The sequence below is a fragment of the Lissotriton vulgaris genome, chromosome 1_1 (assembly GCF_964263255.1).
Source record: "Lissotriton vulgaris chromosome 1_1, aLisVul1.2, whole genome shotgun sequence".
NCBI classification, from domain to species: Eukaryota; Metazoa; Chordata; class Amphibia; order Caudata; family Salamandridae; genus Lissotriton; species Lissotriton vulgaris.
In genome coordinates this window covers 1423743555-1423762740 of record NC_141685.1, presented here as the reverse complement: position 1 = coordinate 1423762740, position 19186 = coordinate 1423743555, and the positions used below count along the sequence as shown (strand labels likewise).

The 19186-nt window shown below is 43.4% G+C and overlaps 1 protein-coding gene across 7 annotated transcripts in view; it reads right to left on the bottom strand.

The window, feature by feature from the left end:
• KIF21A (kinesin family member 21A) overlaps window positions 1-19186 on the bottom strand; it is an 863983-nt gene that overhangs the window by 367222 nt on the left and 477575 nt on the right. For all 7 annotated transcript variants that reach the window (XM_086967225.1, XM_086967228.1, XM_086967231.1 and 4 more), the window contains 2 exons: window positions 18338-18398; window positions 3913-3967 (listed from right to left, as the gene is read on the bottom strand). In XM_086967225.1, coding sequence (XP_086823351.1) covers window positions 3913-3967; window positions 18338-18398 — 116 coding nt within the window. The remainder of the gene's footprint in view (window positions 1-3912; window positions 3968-18337; window positions 18399-19186) is intronic.

The window sequence follows — 19186 nt, the reverse complement described above, 5'->3', positions numbered from 1 at the left end:
CGAAATCGATGATAGCAATCATTCTCATGACTGCCCGGTAACAGCCTTTTCAACCATGGTCGAACTTTCACCTGAAGCTGTAGACTGTTTTTTTGCGCATCTATCTGAAGTCATGTTCTCCCCTGAACCAAAAGAATAACTTTTAAGCCAACCGGCACACAGCGTTCCCCTGGACTCTGAATTCAGCCTTCAGCTTTGAAAAACAAAAGCTACTGAAAACATTTGGAACTATTTTTTCCCTGAATCGAAATTATTTTTTTCCAATATTCCAAAATATTTACTTTTTTGGGCACATGTACTCTGCTTACAGTAGAACTATTCATAAAGAACAGAGCTTCTATTTTTAGCTAATCTAGAGACAATATGTTACCACAGCCTCTAGCACACTCACAAGCAATTTCATTTATATGTGATGAAATAGTCTCTCTTTTTTTTTTTAACACATTTTATTATTGAAGTTTTATATCAAGTTCAAATAATAAAGAAAAATGCATATATTACATCGAAACAATTCAAAATCAAATTACATAATACAGATTCCAAAATTACTCAAAAAAAGATTTCCAAATTTTATCAAATTTCCTTACCCCCCCAATTCGCTTAGCATAACAAAATTCGCTTGTTCTGACATTTCTCATTTTCTGAAACCAAATATTAAACAGAGGAGCTTGAATTGATTTCCAATTCTGCAGAACCAACGACCTTGCAACTGCCATCACAATAAATAATAATTTAACCGACTGTCCACACAATTCGAGTTCACTGTCATATCCATAAAGTATCAACTTAACATTATAATCAGTTTGAATTCCACAATACTTTTGTAAGTATTCGAATATCTCAGTCCAAAAAGGAACGGTTTTAGTACAGTGAGCTGCAATGTGGGACCAATTAGCAGGGCTGTGTTGCTTACATCTAAAACAGACAGCACTAACGTTCGTATACATTTTTGAGATGACAGCGGGAGTTCGATAAAGAAGCCATTTAGTAAAAAAAAATCATTCTCCTCCAATTAGATCCGCGGAGAACACTGAAATTCAATTTATTTATACAGTTCCAAGTATTCATAGTAAGAACATGATTTTCTTGTTCTTGCCATTTTTTAATGCATCTTACGCTAAGGTCCAAATCAGTATATTGAACTAAATATCGTTTCCAAGCTCCTGGTTTCTTATTCTGGGAAATGAGAAATAAATCATCCCACAACTGACAAGGAGAATCAATCATTCTTACTTCCACTTGCCCTAGAACTTTAAAAATCGAAGCATATGAGTTAAGTAACATAAACTTCCCTGGGATTAATTGTTGCATTTCTCCTGGTGACAACCAAGCCCCTTGTCTTATAAAGTCAAATAAAGTGGTGAACCCAACTTGCTCCCATTGATAAACAATATCTGATCCGATATTAATTCTCATAAAAATTAAAGCGTTCCTTAAAGGAGTTCTAGAATTAAACTGCGGAAGGGAATATTTTTTTAGAAGAGCATCTCGACGTTTAAAAAACCAATACATTATCTTATATCGAGTCAGTTTGGGTGATTTAGGAATGTGCAAAGGAACAGGGGTTTGAGCCTCTTGGCTAATTTTATCCCCAAAAAAATTAATAAATAAACTTGGATTCTGCTTTTCTGATTTAAATCGTTCTAAATACTGAGCAAAATATGCACTGTAATAATCTCTAAGATTAGGAAGAGATAGACCTCCTAGCTCAGTATCTACATAAAGTATCTTAATTGCTATCCTAGGGCGTTTTTTAGCCCATATGAAATTCGAAAATAGGGATTCTACTTTGGAGAAAAGACTACCGGGTAGAAAACATGGGACTGCTGAAAATAAGAAATTGAATAGTGGTAAAACAGACATCTTTATCAGTGCCACCCGTCCCATAATAGAGAGTGGTAGTGAGCCCCATCTAGTAAATAAAGATTGGACTTTTCGAGATTGATGAAATAGTCTCGACCTTTTCTGTAATTAAGAGACATTTCATGTGTAATTTTCGCAAATTGTTCGACTGAATATATATGCAATTTTTGAATGATTACACTGCTTAAAAACGTACAGTACCTATAACGTTCCGTGTATTTCGCATACACCATTTCGAATGCAAAATGTATTTTGGGGTGGGTTGGAATACACATGCATCTTTTTGATTAGTTTTTAGTAATTGATGGACATAAAACCGTGGAGTGGGTGATGTGTTTTATTTAGGAACCCGATTCAATATTGTGACGTTATGCCCCTATACGGCTATAATCAATATCCCTATAATGGCATAATAATCAGAGCCATATTTCAGTTAATCGCCCCTGCAGTCCAAGACACGGCAGAAGCTACTTCCTTAGATTCCTAGAGAGCACACAGAGTTCTTTCGACACACCAAACCTCAAGCAACCTGGGAAAGCCCCGCTTGCTTTGTTTTGATTTGTAATAGAACTCCTGCGAGCACTGTAAGAACGGCCAGTTCTTAATTACATCTTTATTGACGTCTTATGTCCAAACCTTACGTCAAACTCAGCACCTTTCAGGTATAAATATACCAACGTTGCCTTAAGCAAACACACAGTGGTGATTCTGGAGCAGAGCAGCTAATCTACTTTCCGAGAGCCCAGCAGAAGCGAGAAGCCCACGGACGCTGCCCCTCCTCTTTGACGTGCTGAGAAAGACGCTGTCTTTTCTCCTGCCAAGAAAATCCAGCTCCGGCGTTTCCAGCCTACCCTTGCGGGTGACTGGGATATCGGGTCCTGAGAGGGAGATACCAGACCTTTTATATTCCATTCCCAAGGTACAGTGCTGACTAAACCCTTCGAGAGAATTCTTGAACAGATCCTTGGCAACACACCTACTTAACTTAAACTGCTACTTACTTACTCCTTCCCACGTATTAGGCTTAGGTCAGGTACACCGGGGTAGGCTTAGTTTAGAAGCACCAGTTGAGCACGTTAGCCTATGTATATATATTTTATCCATTTTAAAGTGTCTTATGGCTAACAAACCATATCAATGCTTTTACAGTATTATTTCATAATACTCCTTTTACTGTGCGTACTTTATTTTACAATCAGTATTGCAATTGTGGCAATTCATTTCTCTTGCATGAGAAGGAAGACTGCTCAATAAATAATACCTTTTATTGAAAACGCCCGTCTCTCTATTCTCTGCACCCTGGTGAAATTAAATATGCACAACTGACTGAGCGAAATAGCTGTCTATTGTTTCACATGACTCTAGAGATTGACTCTTATTCTGAGGGAGCAAAGTTGTCATGTTTATGCGGTTGTCGGAAGCTGAATCCCTTCTCGTCTGAGCCAGGGAAGCTGATCACGTCCTATTCAGTCAAGAAAGTTTCCAGTGACCTCTGAGCTAGCTGGCGCAAACCTAAATTAAGTCTAACATAGTCAGTAGAGACCTAGATGACCTCAGTCCTACGTCTACACCGCTGTTTATGTTATTCCAATGCGCAGTGCCTATAGGGAAAATAGGAACTACACTACAGATTTAAATCTAAAGAAATGAAAACTCAGAATGAATCTAGTTTTAGATTTTTACGTTTAAGTATGTAGGGCCTACAAACACATCACATGATTAAAGTACCTTTCAGTATGGTCATTCAGAGTATGTTTGTCTGATATGCTGACTGATATGCTGGATGTTTTACACTGAATCAAAGTCAGCATACTTCACAGAGGTAGCCCATCAAACCTATAGCATTTAACTCTACAATGACCAGAGTAGTTACAGTCACCTTAACAACCTCAAAATATATTTTTGTTTACTGGCTTACAAAATAACTTTAGAAATACAGGTGCACGTCACATGGGAATGAGTTATCAACTGGGTTAATTTTAAAAGGGGGAATGTGGAAATACTACGATTGCATGCATGGAATAAATTCAAGCTGCCATCTTATCTTACCTTATTTTTGGGTTTGACTTCTCCACAAAGTTTCATGAGGTCTGAAGATAAAGAACTAAACACAAAAAGAAAAATTAATTCCAATGTGTTTGGTGTAATCATTTCATAGTCAATGTCGAGTAAATATTTTCTTTCTACAAGAGTTTGCCACAACAGATTAATGAGAATTTACTATGTAGACAAAAAATAGCTTCTTTCTCCATGTAGAGGATACTGATCTGTGGAAAAATCAATACAATGCTATTGTTAAAGGACGACAGGACAAGCTCAGGCACCCAATTAATTTCCTCCACCCACATTGCTTTTGAAGATGGATTGTAATACTGTACTTCGCTTCAGCACTCTTCGATTCTACGAATCTTTCCATCCATTGTCGATGACGACGTCTGGGCAAGAACTCACTTAAACTGTAAGGCTTTGTCCCTCTGGTTGCTAAAGTGAAAGGCCATTTGTCTAGCCCTCTGCCAACTACATTGCATCTTTTACTGGGATCTACCTGCTTTGAAGGGAAGCTTACACTGGTAGAGACAAGAATTCTGTTTAATTCACCTTCACCAACAACTCACTGAGGCAGATGATCTACACCACCTAAAGCAACCTTCAATGTCATATAAATTAGTTTCAAATCAGGGAGAGCTTAAATGTCTTAAAAGAATGAGCCCTAAATAAATACCAGGACATGGACAACAACACATTCTGCAAAGTAAAAATCTTTAGCATTTTTAAAGTAATACCAAAATGCATCTTTAAAATCTAATATTTGTAGTGCCTATTCAGCTAAAAAGGAACGGTTGTCTGAAAAGACTGTTATATTATTATTCAAATACCATATTCAGAAGCTACTTCGGAAGAGAAAGATGAATTTGTGTTATTTGAACCTCTTCATCCTAGTTAAAAAAAAAAACATAACAGCTCATTCAATAAAGCCTGGATATCATTCACTCAGCTATCTGAAGGTAGAACAAATAACAGACTGATTTTCAACACGGAGATCAGAGCGCGCCCCTAGGCATGGGTTCAAATAGAACCTCTAAAAATCTCAAAATGGGACATAAAATCTCACCAGGGAAAATGATGGGCTAGTATCACAAACAAGTAAAGTTTCGAAGATGATAAAAAGATGGCCCTCAAGAGGGATATTGAGAGCATGTTCTTGTTTAGACTAAACAATTAAGTGTTATATCTTCTCAAATGGTAACCGATAAGACTGTGACTGATGGTTAAATAGCAAATGAACACACAGTCCCTTAAAGGGAAAACTGCCTTGAAAATAAAAGCCCACTCTCCTCTAGTTTCTCCATTGAATTAGCAGGCCAGTCTAAAAGTCTGTTTTGTTGAGTTCTGTGTGTCAAACTGTTAAGTTGAAGGAGGCTAGGTTGTGTTGAAGAATCCTACCTTAGCTTTTCAATTAAATATCCTGTTTGAAAAGCCTGAAATGTGAAATAATGGAAAGATGCAGAACCTCTGAACATGGGATATGCCATGCCACCCCAATCACATTATTAATACATTGCCTCTGTTTATGTATGCTGCTGCTCTTTGCTGCAGAATTGGAGAAAGATTGCATCAACAACCCAGTCCTTAGTGATACCTTATGAGGAAGCCTTCATGTGAATTCTGCATCTTGTATGTCCCTTTGATTAAAACAGGTTGATCTATGATGTTTCCCATAGTGCTAAATAGACTTACTACTTGGGGGAATTAACACTGTGTTCTTTCAAGTGCTGTCGCCTTATAAAGGGTGCTTTTTCATTCTTAGTTTCCAGACTGTGCAGCAGAGAGTTCCACCTTAAGGAATTTCGTATGACACTTATATCCTCCTAAAGAGTAGAGGACTGTGTCTAGTCTTTTGTTTCCTTATGAGGTAGGCAGATTGCAATGACTGGAATGCCAGTCAAATTCTTCTTAGTGTCCGAAAACTGTTTAAATTGATTACTTGAAAGACCACAAACCCTGGGCTCTCAAATCTTGGATATCAGCCCCCCACCCTTTTAGAGACACCCTTGCCACCACAGTATCTTGGCAAAGTGAAACTGCCATGAGTCAACTCATCATCATGCTGGTTACCTTTATTTTCTATGCTCATGATTGGGTGTGCTCTGTGTTTATGGACCCCATTGCGTCATGATCCACATCTACTACATTTTTAGACTTTGCAAGGGCATTGTCTTAAGATGGACAATGGTGATAAAAAATATGCAGATGCGCATGGGTGTTCTTCAAGAGAAGGCAACACGTCTGATGCTATTAAGGCAAGCAACTCAGCTATGATTGAAAAGGCATCCTAGTGCAGGCATTAATTGTTACCTTCACATGAAGAGCTTGCAACCTGGAATTGTGGAAAATGTTACCACCATCACTTTCAATCTGCACAACCGTTTGAAAAGAGGACATAGACAATTTGCAGGTCTAAGTGAAACACAGAGTATCCATGCTGCAAGTATGTGCAATAGCAGTGCAGAGAGATTATTTAGAAATTTCTATGTACAGTAACTTGGGGGGGGAAGCTAGATGCCCCCATGTGTTTTCCTTTTCCATCTAGAAGCAGTCTGAGTATAATTCACTGCAGTGTTTCTAAAGAGGTATCATCTCTCCGTTGCCCTTGAAGATATGATTTACAGCAGTCTGTTGTTACAAGTCGATATATTTATCTATATTGGACATATAAGGAGAATCTGAGTGGGGTATGTCTCACAGGATTTGTTTTTCAGAAATTCAGTCCTGATTAGCAGGACTGAAAAGTTATAGGGCCGAAGGCCACAAACAGTACTGATGCTACTGAAGACATTCAAGTTAATAACCCCATAGCTCTTACCCTCTCCATTAAAAGAAAACTGCAACTGGCAAACTCACTTAATATGTAGAATCATTATTGCCCCACAAGAGCCATTGATCCAAATAAACAGACATGCATCGTCAGAGCTTGGTTACCCTGTAAAACTATATAAAACCATACACTTCAAAAGACTACCTGCCTATACAGCCTCTTCAAACAAAGTATGGAAGAATGCCATCCAAAATTTCGGTGCAAGGGCAAATTAAACTGGCTAATCCCCTGTGGGTGTGCGAAGAACTGAATGAACTTAGGAGCCTTCAAGGGTTCCGTCGTTTGGACAGGATTGGGATATCCACTTTGCAGGACAAGTGGCGGTTAAGGGGCCTAAACCTCTTTAACCAACCTGCAGTAGAGTATGGTATAGCACATTTAGCAAGAAATCAATGCCTGCACCTACAGCATAGGCTACAAGTACACAAAGGGAGAAGTCGTGATTCCGGATGTAACTTTCCTGGACCACATGATTTTGAGTAAGTAACGCAGAGAAAGGCTGTCTGAAATATAGGACCCTAAGCTAAAATATAGGACCGTATGCTACAATACCACAGGAGACAAGTAGCCTGAAAGGCAAATTAGATTTAGGGTTTAGAGATATGGAGGACTTGGAGTGAGTATGGAGACTCTGTATGGGGCACGGCACTGCAACTCACCAGGGAGGTGAGTGGTTCAGACAGGTACACATTAAAATACTACATAGAGTATAATATTAAGCTCACACAAAATTAAAGTTGATGGGAAAAAAACTGATGTAAACTCTTGTCTGACAGGTTACGGACAAGCCGGCATTTTCCTTCACATCATATGGCTTTCGATTAAATAGATTCTGTAACGGGGTAAATAGTTGTATCAACCACATACTAGAAAGGAGGCATGCTTTCGGGAATCTAGAATGGTGATCACACAACAGGGCACAGTAAGACACTATATAACTAATGTATAATTATTGCGTGTATAGATTTAGCAAGACTTTGGGAGCAGGCCTGAGTTCCCAACTCCTGAAAAGTGGCACCACGGACTATTGTATGTAGGCTACGAAATTAGTACAGGAGGGTAGAAGAAGCCCATAAAATATGAAAAGAGATGGTGACCAGAGATGAGATGAGGCTGATAGTGCTGATGGACAATAAGTGACGGGAAACAACCTTAACAACGCGGTCAAAACACTGCAGTACATTTAGATCGCTGTTTTTACAACGCAACTCGTTACCACGACTTGTCCTGGAGGGCGCTCTAGACTAAGAAATAGTGTGATTTACTATTCCAACACCTTTACTATTGTACGTAGGCTGGAGTTGGAATAGTAAATCATACTATTCCTAAGTCCAGCGCCCTACAGCGCAAGTCGTTGTAACAACTTGCCTTGTAAAAACAGCAATGTAATGTACCGCAATCTAAATGATGGCGTTGTTACATCATACATCCATCAGTGACACCACACCTAGAGGAGCGGAGGAGGGACTGACCGTGCAATACCGCCAGATACCCACCAAACGGCATCCTATACTTACTGCCAACATTGGGATGTTTGTTTATTACAAGATGTCACAAGAATGAAGACCTAGCTCCTGATGCCACAAACCGAACATCTAGTCTAACTATATACATGGTGTTCTTGTTCGTAATAACAAAAGACAAACAGAAAATAAATTTTCAATTTGTTCAGCTTAAAGCATGCAAAAGGAACAAATGATGGACAGAATGCTCAACAATGTCAAACATTCACCCAAGTACAGAGATCTGGGCCTAAATCCATCCATTTGTTTGCTCCCCATGCCATTTCAGTTCAAACCCAGCAATATGCAAATCAGTCTTCACCCTGCTCCCCATGGGAACAGTCCAGCCCGAACTGCCAGGTCAGGTTCTCCTGGACTGGAAACAAGCATCCTGGGACCAGTTTCAGGGTATCCCCCCCATATCAGCCAGAATAGCTTGACTTCAGCGGCATGGAGAGAACAGGACAAACGTCTGCGCATACCCGTCCCACTTGGGGTGACGAATGTAAAAAGAACAATTGATGGACAGAATGCTGAACAATGTCAAACATTCACCCCAGTACAGTGATCTGGGCCTAAATCCACCGGTGTTTTTCTACTCCCCACGCCATTTTCGGGTGAAGACTTCATTTTATTTTTATTTTAAATTCGTATTGGTCTGCACTCACCCCATCTAGCGCTGCCTCCCCCAGAGGGTCCGGACGATTTCAGGGCTGTTCGACCTGGGGCACGGGCAGAGTTATTGCGGCCGCCATCTTGGGTAGGGCTATTCTCCCTTGGGGCGAGAGGCACCAGTAGAAAAACAAACGGCCATGGCTCCGCGCAGCGGACGCGTTCAGCGGGCGCGCCGTATTCGCGCCGGAGTGAAGCTAGAGTCCAGCCCGTTGGTGCCCGTTCGCAACAGACCAGGGCGGGGGCGCTTCCTCTTAGTCCTCTGATACCACCTGACATCTCGGAACCGGCAAGTTACCACATGCAATACACGAAACAGGAGCTTCTCCTCCTACGTTCTAAAGTGGCTAATTGCTGTGATCACAGCTATCAAGCCGATCGATTACCGACTGCTTGCGACTTTTGTGACCAGACTTTTCAATCACCTAAGATTAACATACAGGCAACAGCTAAACCTAACATGATATTACTAAATTGCAGATCGATGAAAAAACACAAACTGGAAATATATGATTTAATAACCACAAATAAGCCCGACGTGCTTTTTCTAACCGAGACGTGGTTGGATGAGGAATCTTCCCCGGAAGCGCTTGAATCTACCCCCCCTGGCTACTGTCTACTTCGTTTAGACAGACATAAACTAAGAGGGGGTGGGATAGCCCTCATTCATAAGGCTGAGTTAGAATATACCCTAGTAAATGCCACTATACTGCACAGCGAAAGCGGCTTATTCACCATCAAATTAGGACAGAGAAACATCATCAACGGTTTGTTGATATATCGCCCGCCTGGAGCAGCTGGACAATTTGATAGTCAGCTTTTAGACTTTATCACGCAGCCAGCTCTCCATTATAAAAAGTTCATAATTTTAGGTGATTTAAACCTCCATTTTGATGACAGGGAATGTAAGGAGGCACAGGAGGTGGCAACAGCTCTGGCGTCATTAGGGCTGAATCTACAATCTACTGCCCCATCACACCAACACGGCCATCTCCTGAATCCCATCTTTGCCAACTGGGAGGGCATCACTGCCTTCCCTCCGGTTAAAATAATCTGGTCAGACCATTTTGCCATCCCGTTCTTGGTTGATAACACACCCACAGAAAACAGATTTTTTTAAACCCCCTTCCCTGAAACGAAGAAATTGGAAAAAGTTTAACCAAGAAGCCTTCAGACATGCTCTTCAAAAAAATCCCCCTTCGCAAAGTAACTCTCTTCAAGAGGCTTAGAAAAATTATGAAAATTGGTTGTCCAATGTAAATGTAAATGTATTGGCATTTATATAGCGCACTACTTACCCGTAGGGTCCCAAGGCGCTTCGACCGCTGCGAAACCCTTCCTGGCTTCCCTGAGAGATGGTCCCTTAATGGGTATCTCCAGGGTGAGACCAGGCATCCCCGGCGGTCTGGTGGGGCCGTTAGTGAAGATGAGGCAAGCTAATGCCCAGAGTTGCCGAGTGTGATCGCTGATCAGAGTGGGCACCGAGGCGAGAGAATTATCGAGTCCGCTGACCCTGGTCCAGAAACCTGCCGCGCCTGGAATCGAACCCTGGTCCCGGGCCGTCCTCTGCTCTCGGGTCTGCCGCCTCTAACCAGTGAGCCACACTACTTCACTTGCCCTGGATGAGATAGCCCCTTGGACATCCAAGCCCCCGGCCAGGCAATCCAAAACCGCTCCTTGGTTTTCGGGAAAATTAAAACTTGCCAAAGCCAGATGTAAAACCCTAAAGCGCAGCTGGAAAAAACACTACAATCTCGAAGATAAACTACTATATAAGACTGAACTAAATAAGTACCATAAATTAGTGAGATCGAAAAAAAGCTGCCACCTTAAAAATAGAATTGATTCAGCGGACAACCCTACTAAAGAACTGTTTTCTATTTATAAAGAACTCACGATTCCAACCAGATTGGAAGCTCAAGATACTCACTCGAAAGAACTGTGTGACTCCATTGCTGATTTCTTTGTAAACAAGATTGACAAAATCCATGCCACCTTCACAAAAGATGAGGCCAGTTCTAGCAAACTTGCAGAAGCCAATAACAGCAACACGGGGACCTCAGGTCTCATGTGTTTTATTACTCCTGAGAAACGAGAGCTACTTAGCATCGTAAACAGTATACAATCTGGCTCTCCGAGCGATGTATGCCCGCCAACTCGCTGTAGAGGAGTCATGGAGTCCACAATAATTGACCATATCAGTCTTATTGTATCGCTCTCCTTTAAGGAATGCAAGGTATTAGATGCTTTGAAAACTGCCCAAGTAATCCCCCTTAAAAAGAAGGCCAACATCCACATCTCCCAATTCCAGAATCTCCGCCCCATCTCCCTCCTCCCTTTTTGTGCTAAGATTGTGGAGAAAGTAGTGAATAGGCAGCTCATGAGTTATCTGAAAGAACATTCTCTCCTGCATCCCACACAATCAGGTTTCAGAGCCGGATACTCTACGGAGTCAGCCCTACTCTTTTCCACCGAGAGTCTTAGGCACATAGTGGACGAGGGAGAGACAGCAGCGTTGGTACTTTTAGACCTAAGTGTAGCCTTTGACACCGTGCTGCACACAACGCTGCTGTCTCGGCTATCTGGTATGGGAGTAAAGGGGTCAGCCCTTGCGTGGATGGAGTCCTTCTTGGTTAACAGGAACTTTCAGATGCACTGCCCCCCCTTTAAGTCCTCTCTCAGAAAGGCGAGCCACGGGGTTCCTCAGGGCTCGAGTTTGAGCCCCACCTTGTTTAATATCTATATGGAACCCCTGGCTCGCATAGTTGAGACTTATGGGATGGGCATTGTCAGCTACGCTGATGACACCCAATTGATGTTCAAGCTTACGCCCGACCACAGTGAAGATGCCACCAATTTCTCCAACTGTCTCTCTTCATGGCAGCTTGGATGAACAACAACTGCCTTCACCTTAATGGCGACAAAACCGAGCTGCTGGTGGTAGGAAAATCATCTTCCGCATGGTCTCACATGTGGTGGCCTGCAGAATTAGGCAGTCCACCTTGTCCTGTGGCTTCGGTGCGTAACTTGGGCATAATATTGGACTCTAACCTTTCATACAAACCTTATGTCAGCAAAGTCACAGCCAGATGCTTCAGCGTACTGAAGGTTCTTCGGAAGGTATTAGACCTCCTTCCCATGGATTCTAGAAAGACCATTGTCCATGCCCTAGTAACGCCCCATCTGGACTATGGAAACGCCCTGCTACTGGGTTTGAGCAAAAAGGGAATTCACCAACTCCAGTGTGCTCAGAATGCCGCTGCGCGCCTTGTGCTCAAACTTCCTCGAAGAGCCTCAGGGAGATCTGCCTTGTCCAAACTCCACTGGCTCCCCATCAAGGAGCGAATTAAATTTAAGTCTTTATGCTTTGCCCACCGTATAGCCCATGGCACCGGTCCAGGATATCTACATTGCTTACTCACAATACATCGGCACACCAGGAACCTGAGATCTTCTGGAACGATGTTGTTGAAAATCCCTAAAATCACCAGAGCCAGGATGGATGGCTCCTCGTTCAGATACCTGGCTGCCAAGGGCTGGAACGAACTCCCACTCGAGTTTCGTATGGAACCCTCCGAAATTAGATTTCGGGGAAAACTTAAAACTTTTCTTTTCCCTCGCACTTAATTCCTATCCCTTCCCTTGCCCATGTTTGACCTACCTGTGTTCATTCCTCTGAGCTTCTTTGCAGTTTCAGCGCGGGGACACACTGTTTCTGAGTAACCAGGCGTTTTACAAATGGCTTCTATTCTATTCTATGCAAAAACAACAGGTGATGGACCGAATGTGGATCAATGTCACACACTCACCCCAGTCCAAAGATCTGGGCCCAAATCCATCGTTTTTTTGCACTCCACACCACCCTGGGTTAGACAATGGCGATATGCAAATCAGCTCTGACCCTGTGCCCCATGGGAACAGTCCAGTCCGAACTACAAAAGCCATGTCCTTCCCAGAACGGAATCAAGCATCCGAGGACCGGACCGGTTTCGAGGTAACACCTCTCATCAGCCCGGCTAGCTTGACTCCAGTGGTGTGGAGTGCCTGGGACCCACGTCTGGGCATCCCCAGCGCACTTAGGGCGGAATATGCAAAAACAACAGGTGATGGACCGAATGTGGATCAATGTCACACACTCACCCCAGTCCAAAGATCTGGGCCCAAATCCATCGTTTTTTTGCACTCCACACCACCTTGGGTTAGACAATGGCGATATGCAAATCAGCTCTGACCCTGTGCCCCATGGGAACAGTCCAGTCTGAACTACAAAAGCCATGTCCTTCCCAGAACGGAATCAAGCATCCGAGGACCGGACCGGTTTCGAGGTAACACCTCTCATCAGCCCGGCTAGCTTGACTCCAGTGGTGTGGAGTGCCTGGGACCCACGTCTGGGCATCCCCAGCGCACTTAGGGCGGAATATGCAAAAACAACAGGTGATGGACCGAATGTGGATCAATGTCACACACTCACCCCAGTCCAAAGATCTGGGCCCAAATCCATAGTTTTTTTGCACTCCACACCACCCTGGGTTAGACAATGGCGATATGCAAATCAGCTCTGACCCTGTGCCCCATGGGAACAGTCCAGTCCGAACTACAAAAGCCATGTCCTTCCCAGAACGGAATCAAGCATCCGAGGACCGGACCGGTTTCGAGGTAACACCTCTCATCAGCCCGGCTAGCTTGACTCCAGTGGTGTGGAGTGCCTGGGACCCACGTCTGGGCATCCCCAGCGCACTTAGGGCGGAATATGCAAAAACAACAGGTGATGGACCGAATGTGGATCAATGTCACACACTCACCCCAGTCCAAAGGTCTGGGCCCAAATCCATCGTTTTTTTGCACTCCACACCACCCTGGGTTAGATAATGGCGATATGCAAATCAGCTCTGACCCTGTGCCCCATGGGAACAGTCCAGTCCGAACTACAAAAGCCATGTCCTTCCCAGAACGGAATCAAGCATCCGAGGACCGGACCGGTTTCGAGGTAACACCTCTCATCAGCCCGGCTAGCTTGACTCCAGTGGTGTGAAGTGCCTGGGACCCACGTCTGGGCATCCCCAGCGCACTTAGGGCGGAATATGCAAAAACAACAGGTGATGGACCGAATGTGGATCAATGTCACACACTCACCCCAGTCCAAAGATCTGGGCCCAAATCCATCGTTTTTTTGCACTCCACACCACCCTGGGTTAGACAATGGCGATATGCAAATCAGCTCTGACCCTGTGCCCCATGGGAACAGTCCAGTCCGAACTACAAAAGCCATGTCCTTCCCAGAACGGAATCAAGCATCCGAGGACCGGACCGGTTTCGAGGTAACACCTCTCATCAGCCCGGCTAGCTTGACTCCAGTGGTGTGGAATGCCCGGGACCCACGTCTGGGCATCCCCAGCGCACTTAGGGCGGAATATGCAAAAACAACAGGTGATGGACCGAATGTGGATCAATGTCACACACTCACCCCAGTCCAAAGATCTGGGCCCAAATCCATCGTTTTTTTGCACTCCACACCACCCTGGGTTAGACAATGGCGATATGCAAATCAGCTCTGACCCTGTGCCCCATGGGAACAGTCCAGTCTGAACTACAAAAGCCATGTCCTTCCCAGAACGGAATCAAGCATCCGAGGACCGGACCGGTTTCGAGGTAACACCTCTCATCAGCCCGGCTAGCTTGACTCCAGTGGTGTGGAGTGCCTGGGACCCACGTCTGGGCATCCCCAGCGCACTTAGGGCGGAATATGCAAAAACAACAGGTGATGGACCGAATGTGGATCAATGTCACACACTCACCCCAGTCCAAAGATCTGGGCCCAAATCCATCGTTTTTTTGCACTCCACACCACCCTGGGTTAGACAATGGCGATATGCAAATCAGCTCTGACCCTGTGCCCCATGGGAACAGTCCAGTCTGAACTACAAAAGCCATGTCCTTCCCAGAACGGAATCAAGCATCCGAGGACCGGACCTGTTTCGAGGTAACACCTCTCATCAGCCCGGCTAGCTTGACTCCAGTGGTGTGGAGTGCCTGGGACCCACGTCTGGGCATCCCCAGCGCACTTAGGGCGGAATATACAAAAACAACAGGTGATGGACCGAATGTGGATCAATGACACACACTCACCCCAGTCCAAAGATCTGGGCCCAAACACCACCCTGGGTTAGACAATGGCGATATGCAAATCAGCTCTGACCCTGTGCCCCATGGGAACAGTCCAGTCCGAACTACAAAAGCCATGTCCTTCCCAGAACGGAATCAAGCATCCGAGGACCGGACCGGTTTCGAGGTAACACCTCTCATCAGCCCAGCTAGCTCAGACGTGGGTCCCAGAGCCTCCACACCACTGGAGTCAAGCTAGCCGGGCTGATGAGAGGTGTTACCTCGAAACCGGTCGGTCCTCGGATGCTTGATTGCGGTCTGGGAAAGATATGGCTGTGTAGTTCGGACTGGACTGTTCCCATGGGGCACAGGGTCAGAGCTGATTTGCATAAAGCCATTATCTAACCCAGGGTGGTGTGGAGTGCAAAAAACGATGGATTTAGGCCCAGATCCTTGTACTGGGGTGAATGTAAGACATTGATCTACATTCTGTCCATCAAATTGTTTTTTGTAATTTTCTATTCTATTCTATTCCAGTTTAAACCCAGCCATTTGAAAATCAGTCTTGACGCTGCTCCCACTGGATTCAAGCTACCCTGACTGATGAGGGGTGTTACCCTGAAACCAGTCCCACGGTGCTTGTCTTCGGTCCAGGGAGGTACCGGCTTGCCCTCTGGGGCTGGACTGTTCCCATAAGGAGCAGGGTAGAGACTGATTTGCATATGGCTGGGTCCAAACTAGGGTGGAGTAGTGAGTAAAAGAACAATGGATTTAACCCAGATATCTTGACTGGGAGCGAAAGTTTAATTCATTCAGCATTCCATCTATCTTTTTTTGCCGCAGCTTGAAGTATGAGCACAGAACAAGGTAGAGAAAAAATGATGTGGTTAATTGTTCAGTCTATCATTATTCCATGAGAACTCCTACATCTCCAGGATTACTTTGAATTCAAGGACTTATGTGAACAGCGGTAGTATAATAGCAGCCAACCTGCACAGGTTGGAATTTACTATTATGGAATAAAAGAAAATTTAGTAAAATTGAGCCGGAACCTGAGGGGGAAATGAGTGTTTCTGTCACACAAAAAAGGTGTCAGAGATTTTGGGCTGCACTGTACACTCTGCACCCCTTCAGGAAGAGCCTCAAGCCCGGGATCTTTGCCTAATTCAGAGCTGGAAGACCTCCCCCCAGCACCTCAAGACCCTCACGGGTGATTAGCGCGTTTCACAAATCCTGGATTGACTGATTGATGTCACTATCAATTTGTAGTTAAGTGGTCACTCTTAATGGTCTGGAACGGCCTGGCAAATTCCGCTGATAGAAAGTTACAGTATGTGTGAGAGTAAGTGTGTATAGAAAGAGAGACATTGTTAGACTCTCAGAAACATGTGCAACATAATTGTCTGCCACCACTGGGAAGAAGCCATTTCTCTTTCAACAGTGTACTGATCAGCATCTGTCTGCCAGATGAGAAGAAAGCACCCAGAAATACAAAAGCAGGTAAGTAGATCTGCTTGCTCAAGCAAAGTTCTAACGGCACATTAATCGTGCACTCCCAATTGTTCAGTAAAATATTTTGGGTTGATGGGCTCCTTCCGTTGTAGTAGTAAAAGATATTGGCACATTTAAGTGCGTGGTAAATGAGACTGTAGAGATAGAAGGGCTGCCCAATTTACCAAGGCCCTGTCTGTCACACTTTTTGGTTAAGGTTAACGTGGCACAGAGCTGCCTTGACGAAAATGGAGAAGCAGTTAAACTGGTCAAAGGCTCTGAGAGGAATTAGTATTTTCAAAGTCTTTGCCACCAACTGCAGCCAAGTGCTGGATTCAAATATGTAGGAATCACAAAGTAGTGTTCTTATCTAGTGAACAACTTGCCTGGAAGATGAAATATCCTAAAACAATTACTGAAAGTAGTTCCTGTCCAAAATAAAAGTTTTTAGTTTCAGTAGAAAGATTAAGAACAGTTACCTTTAAAAGTATCATAATTTTAGATCATATTACGAATATTTCAATAGATACGCAAAAGGGGTTGTCTACAAACCGACAATCCCCCAATCGCTGTTTGAGCACTTCAGTGCTGCGTATGCAGGACTTTTCACAATTGCTGGGTCTGGTGGCGCAGTGGACTAATGCATCCGCTGTAGGGGCCTGTGTTCGACCTCATGGTCCCAGGTTATAATCCTGGTGGGTCCACTCAGCCTTTCATCCATGTGAGGTCCATAAAATGAGTACCATTAAGTTGGGTAACAATATACATCTGTTATTCAGGACCTTGAGACCCTTGGGCGATATGTGCGCTTTACAAATACACATGGTATGTTAGGTTACTGATGCTGGAGACTAAGGGAGTGGAGGATCACGGTCATGTTTAGTTGGTGTAGCTAATAAAACAAAGGGAATGGCATTCTAACACCCTGAATTCTGGCCAGCCACAACGACTTTTCTGAGGTACAGAATGCACATTTCAGTTTTGCAGCAGCAGGTTGCAAATGACTGGTTAACCTGCCTATTGATAATATTCTATTGCTGACTAGAGTTTTAAGTGTGTTGAGATCCTGATGTGGGCTGGCAGGTTTAGGCAGAGTTTCATATACCTATTGAAATATCAGGCAGTGTGATGCCTGGAGAAGGGTGAAGTCCTTTTTTTAACTGTTAGACAAGGAAGGATTACCAAATGTGTAAATGGAGCCCTTCAGGACCACCCTTTCAGGACCATGATACATGACAAAACCTCATAATGCAGCCTACTCGCCTCATAACGAGATGCATCAACTACATATTGTCTATGACTGTTTCAATATCATTTAAGCAATTGGAAACACTGATGTGCTATCATTGACAACTGAGGATTCCCACTGTGATGACAGGGGGTATTTAAACTTATGAATCTATATAAGATCCAATGTTGGATGAACAGTGAACTATCCCGAGCCTTCTAAAAGTTTAAAACTCATCACGAAAACTCATAACTTTGGCAAACTATATTTTTACTAAGCAATAACATATGAACACATACATTCCATTCTGAAAATGCAAGCTTCAGTTGGACTAATTCACAACACACCCAGACTGGTCAGTAATCCCTCCCCTACTGAGATGCAATGGCATTCCATTTCCTGTAGCTAGAAATATTAGCTCATTGCAATGTTAATCGAAAAGGTTTGCTGGCAGCTCATTCTTCTGAAGCCTGCGCACAATGGGTACACTTCCCCAGTTCATCCATTATATCATATTGTGAAAAAATCATGAGAGAGTATCTTTTGTCAGAACAAGAAATAAATTACACCACAGGTTTAAAAGCACTTTCACATTTTCTTTACCTGCCTTCTGTTCCAGGGCTGGAAAGCGATGCATCATCATCACTACTGTTCTCTGCATTCTCTAGGAAAGGGTTTAGACCAATAATAGGCATCAATGCATTACAATTATCATTCTTCCAAATAACCCCACAAAGCAGCATCACATAGGTAATGCACCTACATATGAATTATAAAATGTGGTAGACCATAGCCTGCATTTACCATGTTTTTTATTTAAAAAAGCACTTACTTTCTCTAATATTTTTTTAATGGATACTCTTCTCGTTTTCCCACAATATTCCTCTTCTTAGAACGATCTCCATGTGTTAAAGTGAAATTTGAAAGTTTTACCAAATTAACTGTTCAGCATCAGTCATAGTGAACATCATCACTGTAAGCAATGGAAGGAATGTAAAAGCACCGGGGTCACCGATCATCCTAATTACACTATTTCACAGTGGCCAGGACATGTGAAAGAAAGCCAACCAATTTCAAATACGAAAAATGTTACAAAAGAATACAACCGTACTTAAAAGAGGGTAGGCAGAAGGCAGATGAGGATTCTGCTAGAAGAAAAAGTACCCGAAGAAAAAGCGTAAGCAGAATAAGTGACTCACTCTTCCAATAATTCTTGGGAATTTCTTGCTTTAGAATGACTCCTACAGTATTAAAGAAAAGAGGAGAGTCTGAGGCCCAAGAGCAATTCCAGTTTAGGCGAGGATCTTCTGAGGGACGGCCTATTCAAGTTAAGCTTAAGATCTTATGGATAGACTAAATTCACCACTTGAAAAATGTGACAGTCACCTTTAATTATAGGCCCCTTTCAAGGGCACTGTTGTATCTGCCCTACCATTACTTAAGGGACCATAA